At 37.3% G+C, this 27629-nt stretch overlaps 1 protein-coding gene across 1 annotated transcript; it reads right to left on the bottom strand.

Moving 5' to 3' along the window:
* Positions 1–54: 54 nt before the first annotated feature.
* crtc1b (CREB regulated transcription coactivator 1b) lies at positions 55–23192 on the bottom strand. The gene is made up of 12 exons (XM_073825753.1): positions 22903–23192; positions 20496–20612; positions 18200–18325; positions 18048–18109; positions 17846–17949; positions 14290–14395; positions 12762–13098; positions 8387–8599; positions 8212–8298; positions 6520–6606; positions 6136–6310; positions 55–3152 (listed from the first exon to the last, which is right to left on the bottom strand). Exons 1-12 carry the CDS (start codon positions 23026–23028, stop codon positions 2941–2943), a joined length of 1752 nt encoding a protein of 583 aa, XP_073681854.1. The 5' UTR covers positions 23029–23192; the 3' UTR covers positions 55–2940.
* Positions 23193–27629: the final 4437 nt, after the last annotated feature.

Genomic DNA, 27629 nt, shown 5'->3' with positions numbered 1-27629 from the left:
TCAGGACACAAATAAACGATTCCAACGTAGACGTAAGTGCTAAAACCGCCCCAGTTTGGCTGCATGCTGCATGTGCATCAGCAACAGATTATTTGACCAATAAACACATGCAGTCTGCCCACATCTCCTAATGTTTCACGTGTTAAAGCAACAAACAGACTGAGCCCTTTTTTTTCGGTTTGCATTGGGAAGTCCCATATATACACTTCCAGAATTGTTCTCCCTCTGAATTATCAGTGCAGTACAGAAAACGGTTCACAAAGAACACCTTCACGACAAACTGGGGGCGGGGGAATGCATGTACAGGGTCGAACAGTCGGCATTCTCAGAAGTTAAAACAGTCCAAGTTTGGCGAGCAAAGCCGCAGCTGAAGTTTTCCAGGAGCGACAGCCAGAAGATTTCGAAGAAATGCACATACATCAGTATGAAAGCTGCCGTATCTCAGAGATTTCTGACAGGATTTCAAACGGAAACTCAAGATGCAATTGCCCAAAGACCCAACTCAAGAGATCAAACATGCTACAATCGTGATGAACGGGAAAATGCTACCGTGACCAAAAACAGAACAAAAAAAAAAAACAGCAACAGAACAGAACAAAAAAACTCAATAGTGCTTTGGTCAAGCATCGTCAAGCAGGTCATTTGGTCGTAACACAGCCCCATAAATACATTCTGTTTCTAAACATGATCACAGACGTGGTAAAATGACACCACTAGCATTAACTAATACATGCACTGTGTCTCGGGGGTCTATATTGTTTTATGTGCAGTGAATCAATCGTTTTACTGGAATCAGCCAAGCTAATGAAGACCTCATACCAAAAAGCTAACGTTTTTTTTTTCTTCTCTCATTTTGACATGCAGTCGTCATATTCCAGTGATAAGCTTTATGTACACTATTTTCAGCAGAGAAACACGCTCATGGTAAATGTATGAAAACAACAGGAGAAATATTCTGAATGGCACAGTTTGAAGAAGAAAAACTGAAGCGAGTATTGCAGTTTTTGTTACGGCTGTTAAACTACAGCGAGTCGGAGGCAAATCTCTAGTTCATATTCCACCAGAATTCTTCCAGATTGTTGGTTGATTAATGCTTGTAGTTTGCATAGGAATCTCAGATTGAATTATTGGATTTGCACAGTTTTAAGAGTTGTCAAGGTTACTAAAACTTTAGCAGGAAACATCTCGTTTAATTACCAAAAACTTTACCTTGCTATTCATCCCCAGTATTATAAATATGTTGTTTATTCGACTGACTAATAAGATACAGTGGGGTCCAAAAGTCTGAAAATTACAATGCAGAACTTTAAATTAAAACTATACAGACATCTATGGAAGCTTGTTTTGGCCACGACCTAAAAATAACAATTTTGATCACAATTGTATTCCTTGTATGAAATTGCATCTTTTTTTTAAATAAAAATAAAGACTTGTGAGATGTAATCAAAAGTCAAATTTACCTTTATTTTGTATCCCATGGCAAGCTTCCATAATTAATTGTTTTTTTTAAATCTCAGAATTTTTTGGTATTTCTCATCTCATTTGTTTCAATGACCTTATGTACACAAACGTTACATCAAATTCCTTTTTCATTTCAGAATTTTCATATCAAAGTAGTGTTTTTTGGACCCCACTGTGTATAGAGATAATAACTGACTGAATTGTAATTGAGTGATTCCTTAATTCCTTCCTGTAGCACTCAGGAAAAAAAAAAAAAAAAATCACCTCACTTAGTCAAGGTGCGACAGGGCTTGAACGTATGCATGGCAATGACAAACAAACTTTCGTAAACAGCACAGAATAAGGAGCATTACTCTCCCCAAGCCAAATGACTGACATCAGCTTCACAACAGAACCTTGAGTTACGTTTGGCAGTACAAGTACAAACTATACAGCATTCAATACTAAACAAGATGGCATCGTTAAAACAAGAATATCGCGAGGAAAACACTTCGGAGACGATTAGAAAAACACATCAACAGTTAAAAACAGCATTTTGTTCATATAAGGCAAAATCAGGTCCTCTCACAGTGAAGTGTTCAGCAGGTTTCTGCAGCAGCTCGAGGGTCACGTGTTTACTGACCACCGTTGAAGCGTACATTACAGCCATGACAGATCTTCAGTTTGAATAAATAACATATGCGAAACGTACAGGAAGTCACACGACAGTCCACAAAAACACCAAAATATGGGTTACATTTCTATCGAGAGACTGCTGTCCTTCTTCTGCAAGAAAAATCACTGGCAAATATTAAAAAACTAGATGATACCAAAACACCAATCTTGAGATGTTTGGATGATACAAAATGCTAGCAAAACCAAATGGAAGCCATTTTGTAAAAGCAAACGTTATGCCTTCCCGTGTACAATGAGCAACGCTCCCTTAAACCCTTGATACGCAATCTGGGGGAGTAGTGCTCCTTACATAAATATGATTAAATAATATCTTTTTATATCAGTAATTAAAAAAATAATTATAATAAATACATTCTAAATAAATATGTCGATTTCACACAGAATTACACAGATGGATATTTCTTCGTAGACATATGGCGTAATTATGTAAACATTACAAAATAGATGAAATTTGGCAACTCTGTTAATGCGGCAAAAATAATCTATGGTGTGAAAAGCAAGGAATGAACACAAAAAACAGACATTGGCGACTAACCAAGACAACAAATCATGAATCCATGAAGAGAGTGGATGGTGGATGGTATTGCGCATTGGAAACTATCCAGTGTGGATACAGCACTTCCACTTCCACCTCCACCACCCCCCCACACCCTCGCCGCCACCACCACCACCATCCCCTGGCCGTGAGCGGTTTGGCAGCCTGCTGTTACGTGGGTGGTTGGGGGGACGTGGACGGCCGCTGACCAGATGGTGAACAGAGAGGCCATGCAGCGGAATGTCTCGCTTCGAATTGCATTCACGGGTTCACAGTCGATCCATGCGGAACGTGTCCTCGGTGGCCGGGTCGGCGAGAACCATGTCCGGGTCGTTGAGCATGTGCAGTCCGTCCAGTGTCAAGGGGTCGATCTTCAACTCGTCCAATGGGAATTGAGAGTCTGCGTCAAAGCTGACGTCACCAACGCTGGCCAACGAGCTGGTGAGTTCTTTGGAGAGGCTGGGCGGAGATTCTCCCGTCACTAATGTGAGACAAATCAAATTGTCAGCTGAAAATGGCTAGTCCTGCTGTTTCTAATTTGTCATGTCTGAAAAGATGGACAGCATAAACCTGTTAAAGAAGTCACCACTCATCACTCTGTTGCCCTCAAAACTTGCCCAAACTTGGTTCTGAAGGGCCGGTGTCCTGAAGAGTTTAGCTCTGACTTGCCTCAACACACCTTCTGAGAAGTTTCTAGTATGCCTAGTAAGAGCTTGATTAGCTGGATCAGGTTTAGGGTTGCCAGGTTTTCACAACAAAACCCACCCAAACTGCTACTCAAAACTCACTTGGTAACACTGATCAGGTTTGTCTAATTTGGGGTGGAGCTAAACTCAGCAGGACACTGGGCCTCTAGGACAGAGTTGGAAACCCCTGGTATAGACCTTATGTAGCTCCGCCCCTTTTCAGCATCTTGCTCATTGTCTTGTCTTCTGGATTCTAATTCCACAGCGTGAAGGTAAGGTCATAAGTATTTATAAATGCACCTCTCACTTTAAAATCTTCCTGGTCTACTGGAATGTTTGACATCTGCTTTGAACATTACAGTCCCAATAATAATTTTCGATAATTTTTTAACTCTACAATAAGTAAATACGCTTCACCAGCTAATCACTTTTCAGCAGCAATGCGGTTGGATTGGTTAGTCTTCATAGAAGTTGATTTTACTATTTTAGATATGTACTCAGTTTCGTATCGAAACAATCTGTCCTTTGCTTCCAAGAAGGTTATGGGGAAACTCCTGTTTACTCTGAATACTGATTTGTTCATGTTCATGTAGCTGCACAAACAAACAGCGCTTTGGCCCACCAAAACAGGTGGAGCTGACTTCTATATACAGTAAGGGAAAAATTATTTGATCCCCTGCTGATTTTGTGCAACCCACTGACAAAGAAATGATCAGTCTATCAATTTAATGGTAGGTTTATTTTAACAATGCGAGATGGAATAACAACAAAAAAAAATCTGAAAAATGCATTTCAAAAAAGTTATAAATAGATTTGCATTTTAATGAGTGAAATAAGTATTTGTATCCCCTTTAATCAGCAAGACTTCTGGCTCCCAGGTGTCTTTTATACACGTCACATCCTTTAAGAGAGTGCTCCTAATCTCAGCTTGTTTTCTGTATAAAAGACACATGTCTACAGAAGAAAATCAATCAATCAGATTACAAACTCTCCACCATGGCCAAGACAAAAGATCTGTCCAGGAATGTCAGGGACAAGACTGTAGAACTACACAAGGCTGGAATGGGCTACAAAACCGTTGCCAAGCAGCTTGGTGAGAAGGTGACAACAGTTAGTGCGATTATTCGCAAATAGAAGAAACACAAAATAACTGCCAGTCTCCCTCAGTCTGGGGCTCGATGCAAGATCTCACCTTGTGGAGTTTCAATGTTTATGAGAACGGTGAGAAATCAGCCCAGATCTACATAGGAATTTCTTGTCAATGAACAATTGAAATACTAAAATCCTGCAGCACCTGCAAGGTCCCCCTGCTCAAGAAAGCACATGTACAGGCCTGTCTGAAGTTTGCCAATAAACATTTAAACGATTCAGAGGAGAACTGGGTGAAAGTGCTGTGGTCAGATGAGACCAAAATCTAGCTCTTTGGCATCAACTTGACTCGCTGTATTTGGAGGAGGAGGATTGCTGCCTATGACCCCAAGAACACCATCCCCACCGTCAAACATGGAGGTGGAAACATTATGCTCTGGGGGTGTTTTTCTGCTAAGGGGACAGAACAACACCAACGCATCAAAGGGACGATGGATGGGGCCATGTACCGTCAAATCTTGGGTGAGAACCTCCTTCCCTCAACCAGGGCATTGAAAATAGTTATTCCAGCATGACAATGATCCAAAATACACGGCTCAAGAAGAAGCACATTAAGGTCCTGGAGTGGCCTAGCCAGTTTCCAGACCTTAATCCCATAGAAAATCTGTGGAGGAGCTCAAGGTTTGAGTTGCCAAACGTCAGCCTCAAAACCTTAACGACTTGGAGATGAGTGTGCCACTTTACGAGGCCCTCCCTTTGAGACTCTCCGGTCATTCAAATTATGGCCACTGTCACTTAAGCCAGTGTTTCATGCCTTGAATTTGGGCCTAATGACTATAGAGTCGTCCTCAAACCAAGATACTTCTATGTGTCTAAAGTGCTCTCCACTCCATTCAGAGCACAAATCATCCCCTTTCTAGCTCTTCCTTACCCAGATGATGAGCAGTGTCCCAATTTACTCTGCCCTGTCTCTTAGAGCATATGTAAAGTGTGCTATTCACTTCTGACATTCAGAGCAGCACTTTGTATGCTTTGGAGGCTTCTCTAAAGGTCTGCCAGTTATGAAGCAGAGACTATCCCGCTGGATCGTTGACGGTATAGCCCTGGCTTACACCTCTGTGCACTTACAGTGTCCTATTGGAGTGAAGGCTCACTCCACCAGAGGAATGATCTCTTCATGGGCTTGGTCCAGTGGAGTGTCTATTAGTGATATCTTGCATACGGATGCACGTGAGTTCTTGATTCTGATGAAATGATGCTTGAACCGACTTATATAGCAGTCGGCTCCGCCCGTTTTGGCGGGCTGAAATTCTCGTCCAAAATTTTTGTATGTAAAAAAATAAATATGACCACACTGCCTCAAAAAATTTCATCCGTCATAAATTCAAATCAGTTTTGATTTTCTGTGTGTTCGCAGAAAATGTATTCCCATATTCTCAGATATAACACTTGTTCCTTTATCTCAGGGAACCAAGGTTACGTTAGTAACTGGATTGTTTTCTTTTGATTGGAATAATTCATAAGAATGATTTTTGTGTGGGGGCGCTATGGGACCTGGATAATGGATAGACCCCAAAAAAGGGAACCACAGCTATAAAAACCCTCAATGCATTTATAACGTACCTCTGTGACATCTCTTGGAAAGACATTTGCATAAAGAAGTTAATGTTCAGTTGAAAGACACAATACCTGTGAGAATGATGTTGGGGATGTTGCCATGGCTACTGTAACTGAGCTGCTGCGAGTCCTGCTGACTGCTGTGGCTCCCGGTTAAACCCATCATGGCTGCCTGTGTGTAGTTCAGCGTTGAACAGTGACTAGAACCGCCTGGATTCTCCATCATATTCATGTTGAACTGCTCCAGCTACACAAGCATTAGGAAGTTATAAACTCATTTCAAAAATTCAATTCATAACTCTGCATATTATACATACATACACTGCATTGCTGAACATGATTATTTGTATGATTAGTGAGAACTTAAGTCAGCCTTGATTTTCTAACGGTAACTTGTAAAATATTTTTTTAATAAAACTGTATTTTTATCTTATAAAACATTTTTGGTAAATGTACCTGGCTGGATAGGGCATTGGTCTGTCTAGATGGAAGTTGCTGATCATAGAATGAATCTCCAAAGATGCTTCCAACCACCTGAATATGCTGTGAAGACACACATTATGAGCACAATTAAAAAATATATCTGGAAATTAGCCAAGTGTAACACATGATTTTTTCAATGCTTTTGAAATCCCTTATGTAGGACAGCATTTTAGTGACATGTAAAAAGATTCCGAGAATAATGTTGAAATGCTACGAGAACAAAGTCTAAATGTTTCGAGAATTTAAATCGTAGAAATTAAAGTTACAATATTTTGAGAGTATAGCCTATATTGCGTATGCAAAGGCCCCGATTGAGAGCACTGGGAGAAGTTGCCAGGCCACCGGAATTTATTTGAATATTGTTGCGTTCGAGTGGATCTAACTGGGATGAGGAAGAGTCCACTTTAAGGGCTTGCGGAAACAACTTAATATCAAGAATATGATATTTATTAACAGACTGTTACAAACATTTTGACTTTATTTTTAAAATATTTCAACTTTATTCTTGAAATATTTTGACTTCATTCCTGTACTATTTTGACTTTATTCTCATAATATTTAGACTTTATTCACAAAATATTTCAACTTTATTCTTGAAATATTTCACTTTATTCTCATACTATTTCGACTTTATTCTCACAATATTTTGATTATTCTCAAAACATTTAGACTTTATTTACAAATCACATTTTTTTTACTTTATTCCCGTAATCTCGATTTTATTCTTAGAATATTTTGACTTTATTCTCGAAACATTTAGGCTTTATTCTCAAAATATTTCGACTTTATTCTCATAATATTTAGACTTTATTTTCAAAACATTTAGACTCTATTCTCAAAATATTTAAACCTTTTTCTCGTAATTTCTGCTTTAATCATGAAATTTTTCGACTTTATTCTCATACAATTTCAACTTTATTATAAAAATCTTTTGACTTTATTCTCAAAATATTTTGACTTTATTTTCAAAACAATTCAGACTTTATTCTCATACTATTTAAATTTTATTCTCATAATATTTTGACTTGATTTTCAAAACATTTAAATGTTATTCTCAAAATATTTAAACTTTATTCTCGTAATTTCTGCTTTGTTTTCCAAACATTTAGACTTTATTCTCAAAATATTTTGAATTTATTCTCGTAATTTTGCCTTTATTCACTGAATATTTCGACTTTATTCTCACAATATTTTGACATTCTCAAAACATTTAGACATTATTCATAAAATATTTTGACTTTATTCCTGTAGTTTCGACTTTCTTCTCAAAATAATTTGACTTTATTCTCATACTATTTCAAATTTATTTTCATAACATTTCAACTTTATTCTCAAATTATTTAGAATTAATCCTCTTTTATATTCATGCTCTCCAAGACTGCATTTATTTAATAAAAAATACAGTAAACACAGTAATATTGTGAAATATTATTACAATTTAAAATAACCGTTTTCTATTTGAATTTTTTTTTTAATTTTAGTTATTCCTAAAACGCAAATCTGAATTTTCAGCATCATTACTCCAGTCTTCACTGTCACATGATCCTTCAGAAATCATTCTAATATGCGGATTTGTCGCTCAAGAAACATTTCTCATTTTAAACATCGAAAACAGCTGCACTGCTTAATATTTAAACATTTAGGCTAAGTAAATGTTATGCTTACTTGTGGTGAACCGCCAGGTGAGAAGCCCTGATTGGACACTGGAGATGTTGGTGACTGATTGGCTGAGGAGCCGGTCTGACTGCGGTACTGCTGGGAGGAAAATCATATTCAACATCATATTCAATTTCTTGCAAATCTGAAATGCCCATCTCAACTAAAAATAAGAAAAACATACAGAGTTGGCAGTTCCACTCGTGGCTGTCTGTGATTGGCTGGCAAGAGAGGGCTGGGTGGTGTTGGGGGTGGAGCTTACGGTGAGAGGCGGGAGGCGTATGAGGCGAATGTTCTGAGGGAGGGTGTGCGGCTGTTTCTGCAGGTCGTTCAGTAAACTCAGCAGTGAGTATTGAGACAACTGCTGCTCCAGTGAGAGGCTGTCCATTGTGATCTGCTATGACACAACAAACATAACACAGCATTAGAATGAGACAATGATTTAAGATGACCCTTAAAGGGGTCATATGATGCGGTTTCATTTTTTCTTTAGAGTGTTACAAGCTGTTTGTGCACAGATAAGATCTGTAAAGTCGCAAAGCTTAAAGTCTTAAAACTAAAGAGATATTTATTATAAAAGTAAAGACTCAGCCACACCCCCCTAAAATGGCTTGTTCAAACATGCTCCCACTGGTCCGCGTCGCAGGGCGAGTAGATTTGCATAACAATGCCCGTATGTATATGGAAAGAACTTTTACCGGCTGTAATAGTTTTGCAGCCGCCATGTTGTGAAGATGCAGAAAGCGAAAGTACTTTAGGACAGTCTGCGCTTCTGACTGACGGCCTGTAAGTATGTTTTCATATTTAAAGAACTCAGTATTGACTATTCAAACGCAAGCAGTGTTGAGTAGTGCTTGTTGTTTCTCGTTCTATGATCGCAAATGCAGACATGGTGTTTTGTTTACGCAGCGTGACGCAATGCAACACTAAGGCTCAATCCCAATTCTACCCCTTACCCCTACACTTAGCCCTACCCCTCCGTTTGGCGCGTTCACGTGAAGGGGTAGGGGTGTCTCATTTCTCTTTTGGTTGGAGGGGTAGGGGTAAGGGGAAGGGCCAGAAAGCCCTCCAAACGAAGATTTTTCAGGACCTCACTTCAAACGAAGGGCTAAGAGAAATTTCCAACATGGCTGCTCACTCGAGCAAGCATCGAGCAAGTAATTTTTGCCTTTAATAAGGATTTTGATGACAATGTTTCATTATATGTATATTACCTTCAATCTTGTGTTTGTGTTTATGGTGTTGTTTTGTAAATAAACGTTTGCAAAAAAATCGCTAAAGTTTGCTAGCAGATAGCACTGATTGCACGATATTACAAAATATATTTTTATGTCATATACACTTGACTGCATGTTAGAAACATGAAACACCAGTGGCACGGCAATTTGCAATGGTGGTGTAGTGGAGGGTGTACGCAGGTATACGGTGTATACACACTTCCACTTTTTAAATCCCCTCTGATGCGCATTATTCAGTAGTGTCCTGCATTCGCCAAAATCATGGCAGTCCACCACATCCAGTCATGTGAATAAATGTAAATATTCGCTCAAAACACCCAATAAAGGCAGTGATGATGCAGTCAGGACCGTGGAGCCGGCTTGCTTTGAAATGTATTTGATGATTGCGCCTAATGCACCTGCGCCCGCTCACCGCACCAGTAATTTAAATCAGTACATAATAATAAAAACGATACCTTACAAATAAAAAGAAGCTGATTTTTACGATCAGAAATTTCTTAAACCAGTGAACCCCTGTAAACATTTTAGTCCAAGGATCCAGAAAACGAACGCGTTCAAATAGAAAGTTCAAAACGAAATTCACAAATGAAGCATATATACTTCTCCCGGCACCACTACACTGATTAGCAATTTGCCGCGCATGTGATAATGCGTTGTTTGTTTTTCTTACGGCCACATGTGAATGAACGGTGCATACACCGTACATTTGTACTTTTTGCAACATGACAACATTTTGACATCTTGGAATGAGTGATAAACATCTGCGCATGTCCTCTGACGTAACATTAGGAACTAGTGACAACGTATGATGACATATCAGTGTTGTAGTGGTGTCCCATTTCTTAGGGGAAATATTTTAGCCCTTCCCCTTTACACTTTTTTTCAAGGGACAAGGGGAAGGGGCGAGGGGTAGGCGAAGGGGTAGAAAATAGAATTGGGATTGGGCCTAAGTGTAAAAAGACAGTATGAGTCATTATATTCAGTAATTATGTCCCCACTGGATGCAACAAATGCCTTGTTTATAATGGGTTTTATTGTTTCTGTCTTGTCACGCCGTGAAACGGCATCACGATATGAGGGGCGTAACAACTCTTTCTCATTCCTGAGGTATTCGGCCAATCACAATGCACTGTATAGCTGGCCAATCAGAGAACACCTTGGTTTCCATCAGCGATGAGTTTATTAAAAATCTAAGTATTTCAGAAAGGCGGGGCAGAGAGGAGCAACAGTAATGTACAGTATGTGGAAAATAATATGGAGTGTCTATTTACAACAAGATAAAAAGTTTGTTAGCAAACTTTAAGTTGGCTTGAGAAAGCCTAGCCAGTAAGTTTTAAGTAGTTTTAAAAGCTTTTAGTTTAAAGAAAGTTTAAAGGTTTTCAGTTTGAAATAGTTTTAGTTTGATAAAGTTTGAAGAAAGATAGGCTAGATAGATATAAATAGTTTAGCAATGACTATGATTTTAGCATGACTAGCAAGTCCCTAGCATGATTATAACATGACTAGCAAGTCGTTAGCATGATTCTAGCAGGACTAGCAAGTCACTAGCATGATTATAGCATGACTAGCAAGTCGCTAGCATGATTTTAACAAGACTAGCAAGTCGCTAGCATGATTTTAGCATGACTAGCAATTTGCTAGCATGATTTTAGAATGACTAGCAAGTCGCTAGCATGATTATAACATGACTAGCAAGTCGTTAGCATGATTTTTAGCATTACTAGCAAGTCGCTAGCATGATTTTAGCATTACTAGCAAGTCGCTAACATGATTTTACCATGACTAGCAAGTCGCAAGCATGATTTTAGCACGACTAGCAAGTCGCTAGCATGATTTTAGCATTATTATAGCATGACTAGCAAGTCGCTATCATTATTTTAACATGACTAGCAAGTTGCTTGCATTATTCTAGCATGACTAGCAAATCCCTAGCATGATTTTAGCATTACTAGCAAGTCGCTAGCATTGGTTTTAGCAAGACTAGCAAGTCGTTACCATGATTGTAGTATGACTAGCAAGTCGCTAGCATGATTTTAGCACGACTAGCAAGTCGCTAGCATGATTTTAGCGTGACTAGCAAGTCGCTAGCATTATTTTAGCATTATTTTAGCATGACTAGCAAGTCGCTAGCATATTTTAGCAAAACTAGCAAGTGGCTAGCATTATTGTAGTATGACTAGCAAGTCACTATCATGATTTTAGCATGACTAGCAAGTCGCTAGCATGATTTTAACATTACTAGCAAGTCGCTAGCATGTTTTTAGCACGACTAGCAAGTCGCTAGCATGATTTTAGCATGACTAGCAAGTCGCTATCATTATTTTAGCATGACTAGCAAGTCGCTAGCATGGTTCTACCATTACTAGCAAGTCGCTAGCATGATTTTAAGAAAACCGTTACTCAAACCAGTCTGAAAAGAAATAGCAATCTAAGTCAGACCAGTATGAAGATCTGACCCGAGTTTGGAGTATGTAGCTTGAACGGTAGGTGTCTAAATATTTTCCGCTCAGAAAAATAAGAAGAAGAAGAAGAAGAAGAAGAAGAAGAAGAAGAATAAGTTTAAATAGGATTTCAGTAAGTTGGCTTTCCCAAGCCAACTTAATAAGTGCAAAAAGCATGCCTTGTTGGCAGAGGCTATTTACACTAACTCCACCCACCACTGTGTGATTTGGATAGTCAACACTACAAAAGATGGCTGTCAATTGTCAGCTCCAGCGGCGCAGAGGATAAATTGCACGTTTTACTCTTTTAGACGCAACCGATCCCGGTTCGAATCCCTCGTGGCAAACTTTTTTCTCCCTTTTCAAATCTCATGTCATATTGGAAAGGCATTTATTTACAAAAAAAAATGAAGGACGTAATTAAAAAGTTGAAAATAAAGTATCGGTTAGGGTAAGGGTAGGTGTAAGGAGGGCTTACAGTCCCAATAAGTCAGTACCGTTTAATAATATGAATTAAAACTATAATTTACACTAAGTGCTATTTGCAATAAGTATTATAAATATCAGAAAATCCTGCTATTTCAACTTAGTGTAAATAGAACCCTTTGTTATTTGCACTTAATGCAAATAGCATCTATCGTTAAGAAAATATGTTATTTTCGCTTAGTGTAAATAGCCTCTATCACTATTTACACTTAGTGCAAATAGCCACTGCCAAAGTAATATGTTTTCTGAACCTCAAACTGCATAAACACATTGCATTACAACAAATATACAAAATAATGCTCTTTTTAGCAACATCATATGACCCCTTTAAATCACACTTATTATGAATTCAAAGACAGGCTGTGCTGTTTCGAGAGCCTGGAGGGTGGCTTACCTGTGTGATGGGGATCTGGGGTGTGACTGAAGGCGGTAGCGTGGGGGTGGGCGGCTGTGGGCTGATATTGGGTGAGGGGGCGGGGCCAGTGTGCTGGGCGGGAGAGGAGGGAGGGACGTGACTGGCAGCGCTGATGCCCAGGTGTGTCAGATTGGTGGTCAGGTTGCTGGTACTGCTGGAGCTGGATGTAGGAAAGGTAATGGGGTCATCTGGATCCAGCGGGGTGGGGAGAGGAGGAGGAAACTGGATGTTTGTCAGATCAGGTAAGGAGCCGCCGGTGCTGTGAGCAGCTGGCATCAAAGAGCTATTCATTTCTTGATCAGGAGATGGAAATATGCTGGAAAAATCAAAGAGAATATGCAGTGAGGTATGTTATATGATGCAACGCTTCTAAGAGAGATGCATATAAATGTGACCCTGGACCACACAACCAGTCATAAGGGTCATTTTCCATTGATGTGTGGTTTGTTAGAATGCAACAAAATATTTGGCCGAGATACAACTCTTTGAAAATCTGGAATCTGAGGTTGCAAAAATTCTAAATACTGAGAAAACTGCCTTAAAGTTGTCCAAATAAAGTTCTTAGCAATGCATATTACTAAGCAAAAATTAGGTTTTGCTATATTCACTGTAGGAAATTTACCAAATATCTTCATGGAACATGATCTTTACTTAATATCCTAATGATTTTTGGCATAAAAGAAAAATCAATAATTTTGACCCATACAATGCCATTTTGGCTATTGCTACAAACGTACCCATGGTTGTGTGGTCCGGGGTCACAAATGAGTAAATATCACAAAGAAATATATATTTTGCTAAAAAGAAAATGGTATGCATTTTAAATTTACCATTCAAAAGGTAAGGGTTATCTAGATGTCTGAAATTAAGATTTATTACAATAAAAACACAATCCATTCCACCCCAGGTATCATTAAATTGAAATACAATAATTAGAATAATTTGTTTTAGAAGAGTACACATTTTCTTCATTTCTTATCATTTAAATCAGCTTGTCAATTTTGAATTTAAATATTATATGCTAATAAACTTTAAGGTAGTATTAAATCTATATACTTTTAAAACTATCATTATTTATTGTTTTATTTTATATTCAGGAAATAAGAATTTGGAAGAAAAATGCACTAAACTGTCATTAAATTAATCTCACAATGCAAAAAAAAATAAAAAAAAAATAGACAAGCTTATTTCTCTTGAAGCAAAACATAATTTCTATGTTCTATATTTTGACTTAATGCCAGCCATAAACATTTTGGTAGCACTTAATAATAAGGTCCTATTAGTTAACTTTGGTTAATGCTTTAACTAGCAATGAGCAATGCATTTGTTAGACTATTTTTTTGATTGTTGAATCATTTTATTTTTCATTCAGACCATTTTTACCTCAGTTTGGCACACTGGTGAGTGTTCATTTAGAATCTTGTATCTAAATATGCAGCCACACCCTAATTTTCTCTATTTATGCTGTGTATGATTGTCCAGTACACAGGAAAAATGACAAACTCACTTAATCCCAGGAACGTCACATGACTCTGTATGCAGAGATGCTTTGGGGTCGTCTTTCTCCATCTCTGATTCAGTGTCCTCTGTATCTGGAGGGGTGAGCAACAGCACTGCAGAAAGAGAGTGAGAGACAGATGAACTCCTACCAGTTCATCGTGAAAGAGGAAAAACATCTTACAAGTACATGTGGGTCAATGGCAAATAAAGTGTCAACAATATAAAGAATATCGAATTAAAACAAATGCCTTTTTTTACTTTCATACCATTTTCTGGAAAGATTACACATATTCACAATCTACATTAATTAAAACTAATAAAAACATTTTTGAACAGTAATATTTTTATTTTTTCTTCTGCTCACCAAGCCTGCATTTATTTGATCCAAAGTACAGCAAAAATCCGAAATATTTTTACTATTTAAAATAACAGTTTTCTATTTGATTATAATTTAAAATGTAATTTATTCCTGTGATTTCAAAGCTGAATTTCTAGCATCATTACTCCAGTCACATGATGCTTCAGAAATCAATCAAGAAACATTTATTACTATTATGTTGAAAACAGAGCAGAATTTTAAATAAAAGCTTTTTATTTCAGATAAAAACTGTTTTACTGTTTTAAATATTGATAATAATAATAATAATAAATGTTTCTTGAGCAGCAAATCAGAATATTAGAATGATTTCTGAAGGATCATGTGACACTGGAGACTGGAAAAATGATGCTGAAAATTCAGCTTTGATCACAGGAATAAATTACATTTTAAAATATATCAAATTGAAAGCAGTCATTTTAAATAGTAAAAATATTTTAAAATATTACTACTTTTGCCATATTTTGGATCAAATAAATGCAGGCTTGGTGAGCAGAAGAGATTTCTTTAAAAACATTAAAAATCTTACTGTCCAAAAACCTTTGACTGGTAGTGTAGGTCAAGTAAGGGTAAACGTGAGTCTAAATAATCTTAATTATTATGTACAAAAACATAATTTTTAAATCATTTTTTCAAGGTAAAAAGCTTTTTTTTTATTAATTCATAGAGTAAATGCCATTATGTTTTCAGGAGTCACACAATATGACATTTTAGAAACCTGAAGTAACCTGGCCTTGTCATAAAAAAGTCTAATTATCTAATATTTTATTGACCTTGACACTATGAGGATCTGCAGGGTTCCTCTCTATGATTCATGTTAGTCTCTATGATTAATGTTGGTTTGATGATTAATAACTGAGCGGACGGCCAAGGGAAGCTTTTGTTATTTCATATCGTTCCCTTCTTGAGCTATTAAAAGTGCGAAGCTGTTGCTTTTTGAGTTTCGATTGAGCCATTTTGCATGCGGGCGATACATTTGCGGCTGACTGAGCCTAGGACGCGTCCTTAGCTGTTATCAGTAAAGCATTGTTTGGTTGTCTATTTAGACCTGTCTCTCTCCTTCCATTCATAGCAAAAACACTGGAACGGGCTGTTTTCAACCAGCTATCCTTATTCCTCTCACAGAACAATCTACTGGATTCTAACCAATCAGGGTTCAGAAGCGGCCATTCAACTGAGACTGCACTACTGTCTGTCACTGAAGCCTTGCGGACGGCAAAAGCTGATTCCAAATCATCAGTACTCATCTTGCTGGACCTATCTGCAGCTTTTGACACTGTGAATCACCAGATCCTCTTGTCCACCCTCTCATCGCTGGGCATCACAGGGACTTCACTTCGCTGGTTCAAATCCTACCTCTCTGGTAGGTCTTTCAGAGTGGCCTGGGGAGGGGAGGTATCCAAAACTCATCAACTGGTCACTGGGGTTCCTCAGGGATCAGTTCTTGGACCTCTCCTCTTCTCCATATACACTACATCTCTGGGCCCCATCATACAGGCACATGGCTTCTCCTACCATTGCTATGCTGATGACACACAACTCTATCTTGCATTCAAACCAGATGACCCATCGGTAGCTGCACGGATCTCAGGTTGCCTGGCGGATATCTCTGCATGGATGAAGGAACACCATCTACAGCTCAATCTAGCAAAGACGGAACTCCTTATCTTTCCTGCCACTGTATCTTTACAACATGACTTCTCCATCCTGTTAGGTTCATCAACAATTACCCCATCGACTTCAGCCAGAAATCTGGGTGTAATCTTTGACGACCACATAGCTAAGGACTGCTCGATCTTGCAGGTTTGCATTGCACAACATCAGAAAGATCAGGCCCTTCCTAACAGAGCATGCTGCACAACTCCTCGTCCAGGCCCTGGTCATTTCCAGGCTGGACTACTGCAATGCTCTTTTAGCTGGTCTTCCAGCATGTACAATCAAACCTCTACAAATGATTCAGAATGCAGCAGCACGACTGGTCTTCAATGAGCCCAAGAAGGCCCATGTCACACCTCTCTTCATATCCCTGCACTGGCTACCGGTTACAGCACGCATCAAATTCAAGACACTGATGCTGGCATATAGGACAGCCACCGGATCATCACCTGCCTACCTCCATTCACTACTACACATCTACACTCCTTCCAGAAGTCTGAGATCCTCTAGTGAAAGACGCCTCATTGTACCACCACAGAGAGGTATTAAATCACTGTCCAGAACATTCTCGTTCAACGTTCCTGCCTGGTGGAATGATCTTCCCACCCCTATCCGGAATGCAGACTCCTTAACAGCTTTCAAGCGACTGCTGAAAACCCATCTTTTTCGACACTATGTGACTCAATAAAAATAAATAAATAAATAAAAATAAATTTCTCCTCTCTTCTTGATCCTCCCTTTCTAGCCTGTTTTTCCTCTCTTTCTTGATCTGCTCCTTCTAGCCTGCACTCTTCTAACAACGCCTGATATATGGTATTTTTGAGCACTTCCTATGTTGATCTGCCTCCTTAGGATGAATCACTTGTTGTATTCCCACTTGTAAGTCGCTTTGGATAAAAGCGTCGGCTAAATGAATAAATGAATAAATGTAATAAAAAGTTCATCCCCTGTTGTCCTCAACATAAAAATCCACCGATTTGTTTAGAACTCTTTTGACTGTTTCACTTGTTTGATCTGTGCATATTTCTCTCCTGATTCAGATGATTATGGATATTTTAGCTGGAAGCAACAGTTTTAAGTTAAAAACATTATTATGATGGATTTTTTTGCTACAAACATGCAGTTTTTCACTTCTCAAGGATTTAATTTATGAGCTGGAGTGGTGTGTATTACTTGTGGATTATTGTGATGTTTTAAACAGCTGTTTGGACTCTCATTCTGACGGCACCCATTCACTGCAGAGGATCCATTGGTGAGCAAGTGATGCAATGCTAAATTTCTTCAAATCTGTTCTAATGAAGAAACAAACTCATCCACATTTTAGGAAATTTTAATTTTTGGATGCACTATTCGTGTAAAATATATATTGTTTTTGATAAATATTCCAAAAATACTTAATAACTTCTTTAAAATTGTAATTAAATGTAATAATTCTCCTATTATTAATGTTTTTGACTACATGTACTACAAAAAATATCCAAATGAATTAACAGCGATAGCTGATAAAAAGAAAAAGCACCCAAATTCTTACATGTTTTGACTCCTTTTGTCTGCAGTTCCTGAGATCCACCAACAAAAGTGTCCTGTGGAGCTGGATTCACAGCGCTCTGGTGTAGAGCTGAGTCAGAGTTGGTTCTGCAGCAGACCAGCAAAGGTGGGAACATGTAAAAACAGCCTGATTTATGACCTTTGAGCATGTTTTGTTCATGAGGTTATGAGAAAAGCTGCTTTACCTCCTCCAACTCGTGTCGGGAGGTGGTGACAGATACACCGAGCCGTAGGGGCAGCTGTCAATGTAATTAGGGTTAAGGACAATGTCTCACACGCATAAAAATATTCGTCATTTCTTTAAATCTTAGCTGGGTCTAATAAAGCTGAAGGATATCTGACGTCCATGCTTGTCCACAGAGAGAGGTCGACGGTGAGGAGAAGCGATGCGATTCCTGTCGCGATACACGCGGTCCACCAGGCCATGGTGTCGGGACGTCCGACTGGTGTCTAACACTGTCGTCTGTAAAAGAATCTGATTTGTTTAGGTGATCTTCAAATGTATTTTCACTAGTAAAAGCATCAGAACTTTTGCTGAAGTGTTGGGCAAATAAAAGCACAAAACAGGCTCCACGCAGAAGATGGACTAGCAGTATGAAAGCTTAGAGCGATGAGAACCATCTCGTACATAATTATGCTAATAAATGAAGTGCAATGATAAAGAAGGAAATGACACTTGTGCAAATGCATGTTCCCATCGGCTTTGTTACATTTCAACTTTTATTCATTAAAAGGTTTTATGGAAATGGACAATAATAGGCATGTTTAGTTAAAGGGATAGTTGACCCAAAAATGAAAATGTGATGTTGATCTGCTTACCCCCAGGGCATCCAAGATGTAGGGGACTTTGTTTCTTCAGTAGAACACAAACTAAGATTTTTAACTCAAACAGTTGCAGTCTGTCAGTCATATAATGGACGTCGATGGGACCCACAGCTTTGAGAGTCAAAAAAACATACATGAACAAAACCAAATTAAACCCTGAGGCTCGTGACAATACACTGAGGTCCTAAGATACGAAACAGTCGGCCTGTGCAAGAAACTGAACAGTATTACCTCCAATCCACCGCAATGTCCAACTGTCCTGAGCGCGTTCAACAACAGTACTATGCTCTGACATAGTAGACGAGTACACAGAAGCGATCTATTGCAAGTATACATCACTCTTTGTTTACACAGAGTGATTGTTGGTACGACGGCTACTCAAAATGGAAATTACTTGTGCTTATCCTGATTGTTGCAACTGACGCTTGTTGCAACGCGCTCAGGACAGTTGGACATTGCGGTGGATCAGAGGTAAATAATGATATAAATACTGTTCAGACTTGCACAGACTGATTATTTTTTGTCTTTAGACCTCAATGTATCGTCACGAGCTGCAGGGTTTAATTTGCTTTTGTCTGTGTATGTTTTTTTGACTCTCAAAGCTGTGGGTCCCATTGACTGCCATTATATGACTGACAGACTGCAACTGTTTGAGTTAAAAGTCTTCGTTTGTGTTCTACTGAAGAAACAAAGTCACCTATATCTTGGATGCCCTGGGGGTAAGTAGATCAACATCACATTTTCATTTTTCCCTTTAATACGCTCAATACAGAATTTCTCTTAAATGTCTGGTATTTTTTACACAGTTGAAAAGGTGCTGCATAAGGGTGCGGTCAAATAGAAAACAGACTGTTTTTTGCCTGTGTGATCAACTTAAACATGAGGGAAATCTGCACTGGGAACTTTTTCACCCTCACGTTAAAACTCTCAAACGCATGGATTCCTATTGAAATGAAAGTGATAATTGATCAAAAAATTACAAAATACCGTATGATTTACACTCCCTCAAGCCAGATTTGGTGTGTCTGACTTTCTTCTTTCAGACAATCAGTTATATTAAAAAATGTCTTGGCACTTCCAAGCTTTATAATGGCAGTGAATGGGTGCTGAGATTTTGAAGTCCAAAAAAGTGCATCTATCTATCATAAAAAGTACTCCACATGGCTCTGGGAGGTTAATAAAGGCCTTCTGAAGCGAACCGATGTGTTTCTGTAAAACTTTATAAACCGTAATCTCTAGCTCGACATTTTTCTTTACAAATCCTCGTTTTGTACTAACTTGTGTCACTCTCTCGTGAACATGCAACAGTTAGCGGAAGCTAGAGATTACAGTTCATAAAGTTTTAAATAAGGATATTTTTTCATTCACAAACACATAAACCTTTATTAAAACCCAAGAGCTGTGTGAAACACTTTTTATGATGGATGGACGCTCTTTATTGGAGTTCAAAATCTCAACAGCCATTCGCTGCCATTATAAAGCTTGGAAGAGCCAGGAAATTTTTTAATATAACTCAAATTGTTTTCGTCTAAAAAAAAAAAAAAGTTATAAACACCTAGCATGGCTTGAGGGGTAATTTTTTTTAATTTTTCTGGGTGAACTATCCCTTTGCACACATAATTTCGCAGATCAACGGTAAATGTGACCGCACTTTAAGAGGAATGACCCATCTAATGCGCTATGAGCGTTATCCAGTTAGGATGTTTATGAAACCTTGATTAGATCATCTGAAGGGAAATTCATTCATAAAGTGACAGCATAGTGTGTACGACAGAATTTGCAAACTTATGAAGTTTCTAAGGTCTCACCTGAAAAGGGAGGTCAGTGTTGCTATTTCCAATCTGATTGACATTGGGCAGTGACCCTCCATAGCACTGAGCTCGATTCTGGCCTAGTTGCAAATACTGGGTCTTCTGTAACTGCAGCTGTGCAAAATAACAGTGCGTGAAAAAAGCAGCAGTGAATGACGTAATGAATGCATGAATGAAACCTAAACCACATAGGTGGAGTAAAAACACTTTATCAAGTGAAGAATGAGAAAAGCAGAGCAGTGAGAGTTAATAAAAAGTAACTGAACATGGGTATCAACTTATACGACGCACAAATGTATATCATGAGTTCAACACCAGGGGACAGACTAATAGCCTGGATTTACCATGTGCTAAGGAAGTGAAAACAGAGACCGGAGCAGACTGCTCAAATATTTTTTTTTAATGAATATCAAGTCATTTCTGTTTAGAACTTTGAAATCAAGACCGAAAATTCAGTTAATTTAACATACGTTGACCAATTTGTTTATTGGCGCAGATTTGAGAAAAGTAAAATAGCGCATTTTACATTTTCATTTAATTTAAATAAAATAAAAATAATCTAAATAAAAATTTAAAAGTAGCATACAAAAAATATCAAAACCATTGTTTTGGTCAAATACAATTAAAGAATTGTTTAAAATAATAAGTGACTACCTGCCCAGAAAAGATATTTTGTAAATTTCCTACTGTCAATTCTAAATGCTTTTAAAAGACATTTCTCATGCTCATCAAGGCTGCATTTATTTGATCAAAAATACAGAAAACGGTAAAACTGTCAAGTTTTATTTCAGTTTAAAATAACTCCTTTTTTTATATTTTAAAATGTAATTTATTTCTGTGATACAAAGCTGAATTTTCAACATCATTACTCCAGTCTTCAGTGTCACATCATCCTTCAGAAATCATGCTAAAATGCTGATTTATTATTATTTTTGAAAACAGTTAACACTTAATATTTAGTTGGAACCTGTGATTTATTTTTTTAGGATTCTTTAAGAAATAAAAAGTTGAAAAGAACGGTGTTTATTTAAAATAGAAATCTTTTGTAATAATATATAAACTACCATCTAAAAAATTTGGGGTCATCTTTTTTTTAAAGAAATTATTTACTTTTATTCACCAAGGATGTGTTAAATTAATAAAAAGTGATAGCAAAGACTTATATTATTAGAAAAGATTTATGCTGTTCTTTATAACTTGTTATTCGTCAAGAATCCGGAAAAAATAACCACAGGTTCCAAAAATGCAGCACAACTGTTTCCAACATTGATAAAAACAGTAATAAATCAGCATATTAAAATGATTTTTGAAGAATCACGTGACACTGAAAACTGAAGTAATAGATGATAGAAAATCAGCTTTGCATCACAGGAATAAATTATATTTTAAAATATATTAATATAGAACACCATTATTTTAAACTGTAATAATATTTAACAATATTAAAATTTTCTCAGTACTTTTGATCAAGTAAATGCAGCCTTAATGAGTGTATATCAAAACGTATTTTTAATGGCAATATGAATTGCTAAGTACTGGACAACTTAAGCTAAACAATAATGTTGCCTATAAAGAATTAAGTAAATAAGAGAATGATTATATATAGAGTATATTTTCCAAGTAAATACCACAAATATTTTTTGTTCAGTGTGTTGCTGCCTGTTTCTTTGTAATTGTTTGTGAAACATACAACGAATTTCCAAATGAAAACTGTTTCTATGCAATGAAAGAACTAGCTAAAATAAAATAAGTAATACATATCATTTTATTGTTTTTTTAATGGTTTATTTTTGAATTAGTTAACAATAATAACCCTAACTCTATCTTCATTATGATTTATGTATCCCAGTGTAGGGATACAAAAAGATAATAACACTGGAATCCTAATTTGATAGAATTCATCAAAAACTAGAAAACCACTACTATAGAATATGTCTAATTAGATTTCTAATTTAAAATCTATAGTTACCAAGATGCCTAGTTTGTGACAATTTGCCCCGGTCTCCTCTATATGACTTTTCGTCATTAAATAAGTAGCTACCGTGGCCTGAAACACAGCGGCAACGAGAATTAAAAGACCGAAAAGCAAACACAATCCAATAAAGGCCAAAACAGGTCCTTGTGCAGATGTTCATGACATCTGCCCAGCATCTCTATCTCTCTCTCTCTCTCTCTCTCTCTCTCCAGCAGCATCTCCTCAACATCTCTGAGCTCATGTATCCGATCGGCCTCCCGTCACGCTCAACCACCGGGACATCATTATCGTCCTTCACCGATTTGTCACGGATCTCGGGCGACAAAAGAGCTCTTAAATCATACACAGGCTGTATTCTACATAGCAGCGGAGCTCGGCGGCGCGTTTCGCCGCGACACACGTAACGTTACCCGTATCTGACACACGTACCCGTGCAGCTCGCGTGATGCTTAGGTCTTTCATGACCTCCTCAAACGCCGCGGTCTCCTCCGCCTGCTTCTGGTTGTGCAGGGCGATTTTCTCGCTGAATTTTCGCGGATTGTTTGAGGTCGCCATCTTCCGTTCTTCTCCAAAACACAGAGCGTTGCGTGAGACGCGTTGTGCGCTGCTGCGGCGGCGTCATCATCACGGGAAGAGTTGTGGGCATTGGAGTCCAGTGACGGTCGAACCGGAGGAGCGCCTGATTGATAAAACAAACAAACACACCCACCTTCATTAGAGGGATGAAAGGTCTTCATGTGTCATGTTTGAATAAAAGACAGATTGTATTTGTGCTTTAAAGGTGCCATAGAATGCACTGAAACAATATTTTAAATTGTTCTCTGATATCTACATAAAAGGTAGGCTATATGAATCCGTGTATCATTCGTCCACGGTCCCTTTTCAATTTTGTATTTTTGATCCAAAACGAAATTTTAAAATATGAAAAACAAGACAATTTTCATTTTTCGTTTCTGATTCAAAATCAAATAACAAAAACAAACAAACAAAAAAAAAAACAATCAGATTTTCATTTTTAGATTTTCATTTATCAATTGACCGTATGCACGGAGCGTTCTTTAGAACTTCCGCATAAAGATAAGCCAGCTCGTAAACTTCCGTTGAAGCTCATTTTATATGTGCTATATATTAGGTGGACACTCTTGAGACTGATCTAGTGCCTCGTTCTTATCAGAAACTGAGAAAAATTATAATTGCAACATTATAAACAATGTTAGCGGCATGAACATTCAGTTTCATATTATTTAACAACATATAATTTAAATGCGGAGCCTGGTAATCTCATACTTACCGTATCTGCATAGTTGTACATTTAAATGCTGACAGCTAAACACTATCATAACGTGTTTAGGCTAATGTTAGCTAGCTATCATATTTCTCTTTCAAGGACATCTTAATCGTATTCTTGATAATCACTATTGCCTTCGTAGTCATGAACACATTTTTAAAATCTTGCATTATTTCAAAGCCTTAATTATTTTCTATCTCTACAGCTGTGAAATAAAATGTACTTCAAGGACTCACTTTTCATTCATAAAAAGGGCATCGGAAAAAATGACTTCACGGAAAACAACGTCTATTTTTGGCTAAAATAATATGGAATTACCCCATATAACCAATAGATGGCAGCATAGGATTATTTATTATGCAGCTGTCTCTCCCTATATTTTTCAAGACGTCTTGCTTTCGATTTATTATTAAATACTAGTATAATAAATTGTAGTACTTTTACCTTTTACTTTTATAGTATAGCAAGTGCAGAAAGTCATTAAGCTCACACACAAACAGCCTATAAGGGTGAATTATGTAAATACTAATATATAGTTCACTACAAATACGTTAAATATTTATGGTATAATAATTGAAAAATGCACTAACGTTAATTATGAATTGATAGGAATTTGAAATATTTTATTAAATTGAATAACATCTTTTAAGTTTTATCTTGAACTGTAAAATCTATCAAATAGCCTATATTTAACCAACACAAACTTTTTACTGCTGTAGTTTTGTTATCTGAATTTAGTCTGAATCATTTAAGCTCTTTTTTGACATCAGTTTGTCAGCTGTTTGGTCCGGTTATTACTGTCAATCATAGCAATGACTCGCGCATATTTAACCGCGATTTACTCGCGAATTTTTTTAAACTGGCATTTGTCATTCTTGAAACGTGTACATGGACGTTTGGTCCTATTAGACAAACAACACTTTTCTTCGATTGTGAATCGATTATGTAGAGAAAACGAACAAAGTACGCTCACATTACGGCAGAGTACGGGATGCACTTTTTTCCAGGGGTTTCAGTACAGCGTAATCGATATTGCGTCACCAGGCAGGCGTGGCCTATTTGAGAATTTGCATAGGTCACCGATCATGCGCAGTTAGGGAAAAGCAATTTGCTTCAAATACCTCCACTATTGCAGGGCTTTCGTGCACTTCATATTCATACAGTATCATGAAATACCTGTCCACGTTCGCAGGGGTTTCGTGCACTTCATAATTATATGCATACAGTGTCTTGAAATACCTGTCCACGATCGCAGGGGTTTCGTGCACTTCATAATTATATGCATACAGTGTCTTGAAATACCTGTCCACGAACGCAGGGTTTTCGTGCACTTCATAATTATATGCATACAGTGTCTTGAAATATCTGTCCAAGATCGCAGGGGTTTCGTGCACTTCATAATTATATTCATATACAATATCTTGAAATACCTGTCCAAGATCGCAGGGGTTTCGTGCACTTCATAATTATATTCATATACAATATCTTGAAATACCTGTCCAAGATCGCAGGGGTTTCGTGCACTTCATAATTATATTCATATACAATATCTTGAAATACCTGTCCACGAACGCAGGGTTTTCGTGCACTTCATAATTATATGCATACAGTGTCTTGAAATATCTGTCCAAGATCGCAGGGGTTTCGTGCACTTCATAATTATATGCATACAGTGTCTTGAAATACCTGTCCACGAACGCAGGGTTTTCGTGCACTTCATAATTATATGCATACAGTGTCTTGAAATATCTGTCCAAGATCGCAGGGGTTTCGTGCACTTCATAATTATATGCATACAGTGTCTTGAAATTCCTGTCCACGAACGCAGGGTTTTCGTGCACTTCATAATTATATGCATACAGTGTCTTGAAATACCTGTCCACGTTCGCAGGGGTTTTGTGCACTTCATAATTATATTCATACAGTGTCTTGAAATACCTGTCCTCGATCACTGCGGTAAAGCCAGCCGCGGTTCAGAAAAACACGGTCAAGCCAGCCGCGATTGACTTTAAAAGTGCGCGCATATTACAGTCATTACGGTAGTTTCAGAAACAGCCCAGAGAGAACGCGCTTGCAGAGCGCTTTTCATTTAGACGCCCAGGACTGAGAAATAATACTACAAAATACTCGTGAATGTTTACTTACTTATTTATTTGCATTTCTGCTTTAATATCCGTGTTATTTATTGGTGTCTTTGATGGTTCTTTTCTGATATGGGACAGTATTAGACTTTAGAGGGGTATATTGACCCCATTTCTAATAAGTAGAAAAAAACAATGATCAGTTCTTATTCAGGACGTCCCATACTATATGCACACCTCATATGAAACCATTTTACAGTACCATTTTTGAGATATGGGTCATTATTACACGTTAGAGGGGTTTATTGACCCCATTTCTAATAAGTAGAAAAAAACAATGATCAGTTCTTATTCAGAACCAGTGTTGGGTAAGTTACTTTAAAAAAGTAATTAATTACTAATTACTAATTACTTCATCAATGTTGTATTTAAAATACTTATCTAATTACTGTGTCTAAAAAGTAACTTAAATACTCAATAAGTAATTTAACTAAATACTTCTTAAAATCCCTATAAACCTTGAGTGGACAAAAAATAGAAATTAAACTCTTTAAATAATAGATAATTAAATAAAACATGAGTCAAACATTAAATAGTTTAGCATTTTAGCTTTTTTTAATAATCTATATTACATTCTATGAAAACATTCTATCATAATAAACTTTTTTGTAAGAAATGTAACCTTCTTTCGGTAAGAAACACAATTCCAGAATAACAAAAAATATATATTATTCTTAAGAAACTTAAGAAAAGTTAAACATGACATGTATCAACCTGTAAACGTGAAACTTAATTTAAAACAATGAGTTCAATAAATGTTTTACTTTATTTAAACAAATCTAAAATGTTATTTAGAATTTCAAGGAGCTTTTATAATACTATCCAATATTTTAATATTTAAAACATTTTAATGACCATTTTTGTAATCATGTCATGTGTTTCCACAAAGTGAACTGTAACCTTGCTCATTCAGACACTTTTCTGCGCTACCGAAGTAAAATCAAGTTTTGCCTGTTTAGCAGGAGTTGCCGCAGTTTTATCCGTCGAATATGAAGGATCACACAGAAGTGTTCGTCTATGCTGCCGTGTCAGGTGCTTGAGTACTCGTGCTATTGACAGCGCAGCGGCCGATAGTTTTTTCTCCCCAGGACATAGCTTACATATTACTGTAATGTTCTTGTCTGCTTGTTTCAGAAAACTGAAGTAATGGGCATATTTCCATTTCGCAAAACAGCCACTCGCTTCAGCCGAGTCCAACATCCCCTTTAAGAATACCATAGGAGTATGCAGCAAACTTGCGCGAAATCACGTGCACCTGCACTTCAACGATTTTAAAGCGGCAGAGTTTACTTTCACATTTAGAAGATTAATTAATCAAATTAAATAATGATATTCAGCGAGTTTAATTATTTTACAGTGTAACGCAAGTACATTAAACGTAACTGTAATTAAAATACTTAAAAATGAACAGTAATCAGTTACTCTACTTTTTCAGTGGAAAAGTATTTTAATTACAGTAACGCGTTACTTAGTAACGCGTTACACCCAACACTGTTCAGAACGTCCCATATTATATGCACACCTCATATGAAACCATTTTACTGTAGCATTTTTGAGATATGGGTCATTATTACACTTTAGAGGGGTGTATTGACCCCATTTCTAATAAGTAGAAATAAACAATGATCAGTTCTTATTCAAGACGTCCCATATTATATGCACACCTCATATGAAACCATTTTACTGTAGCATTTTTGAGATATGGGTCATTATAACACTTTAGAGGG

Source organism: Garra rufa, chromosome 20 (assembly GCF_049309525.1).
Source record: "Garra rufa chromosome 20, GarRuf1.0, whole genome shotgun sequence".
NCBI lineage: Eukaryota > Metazoa > Chordata > Actinopteri > Cypriniformes > Cyprinidae > Garra > Garra rufa.
Note: the sequence above shows the minus strand (reverse complement) of the source record. Positions and strands in the feature narration are given on the sequence as shown.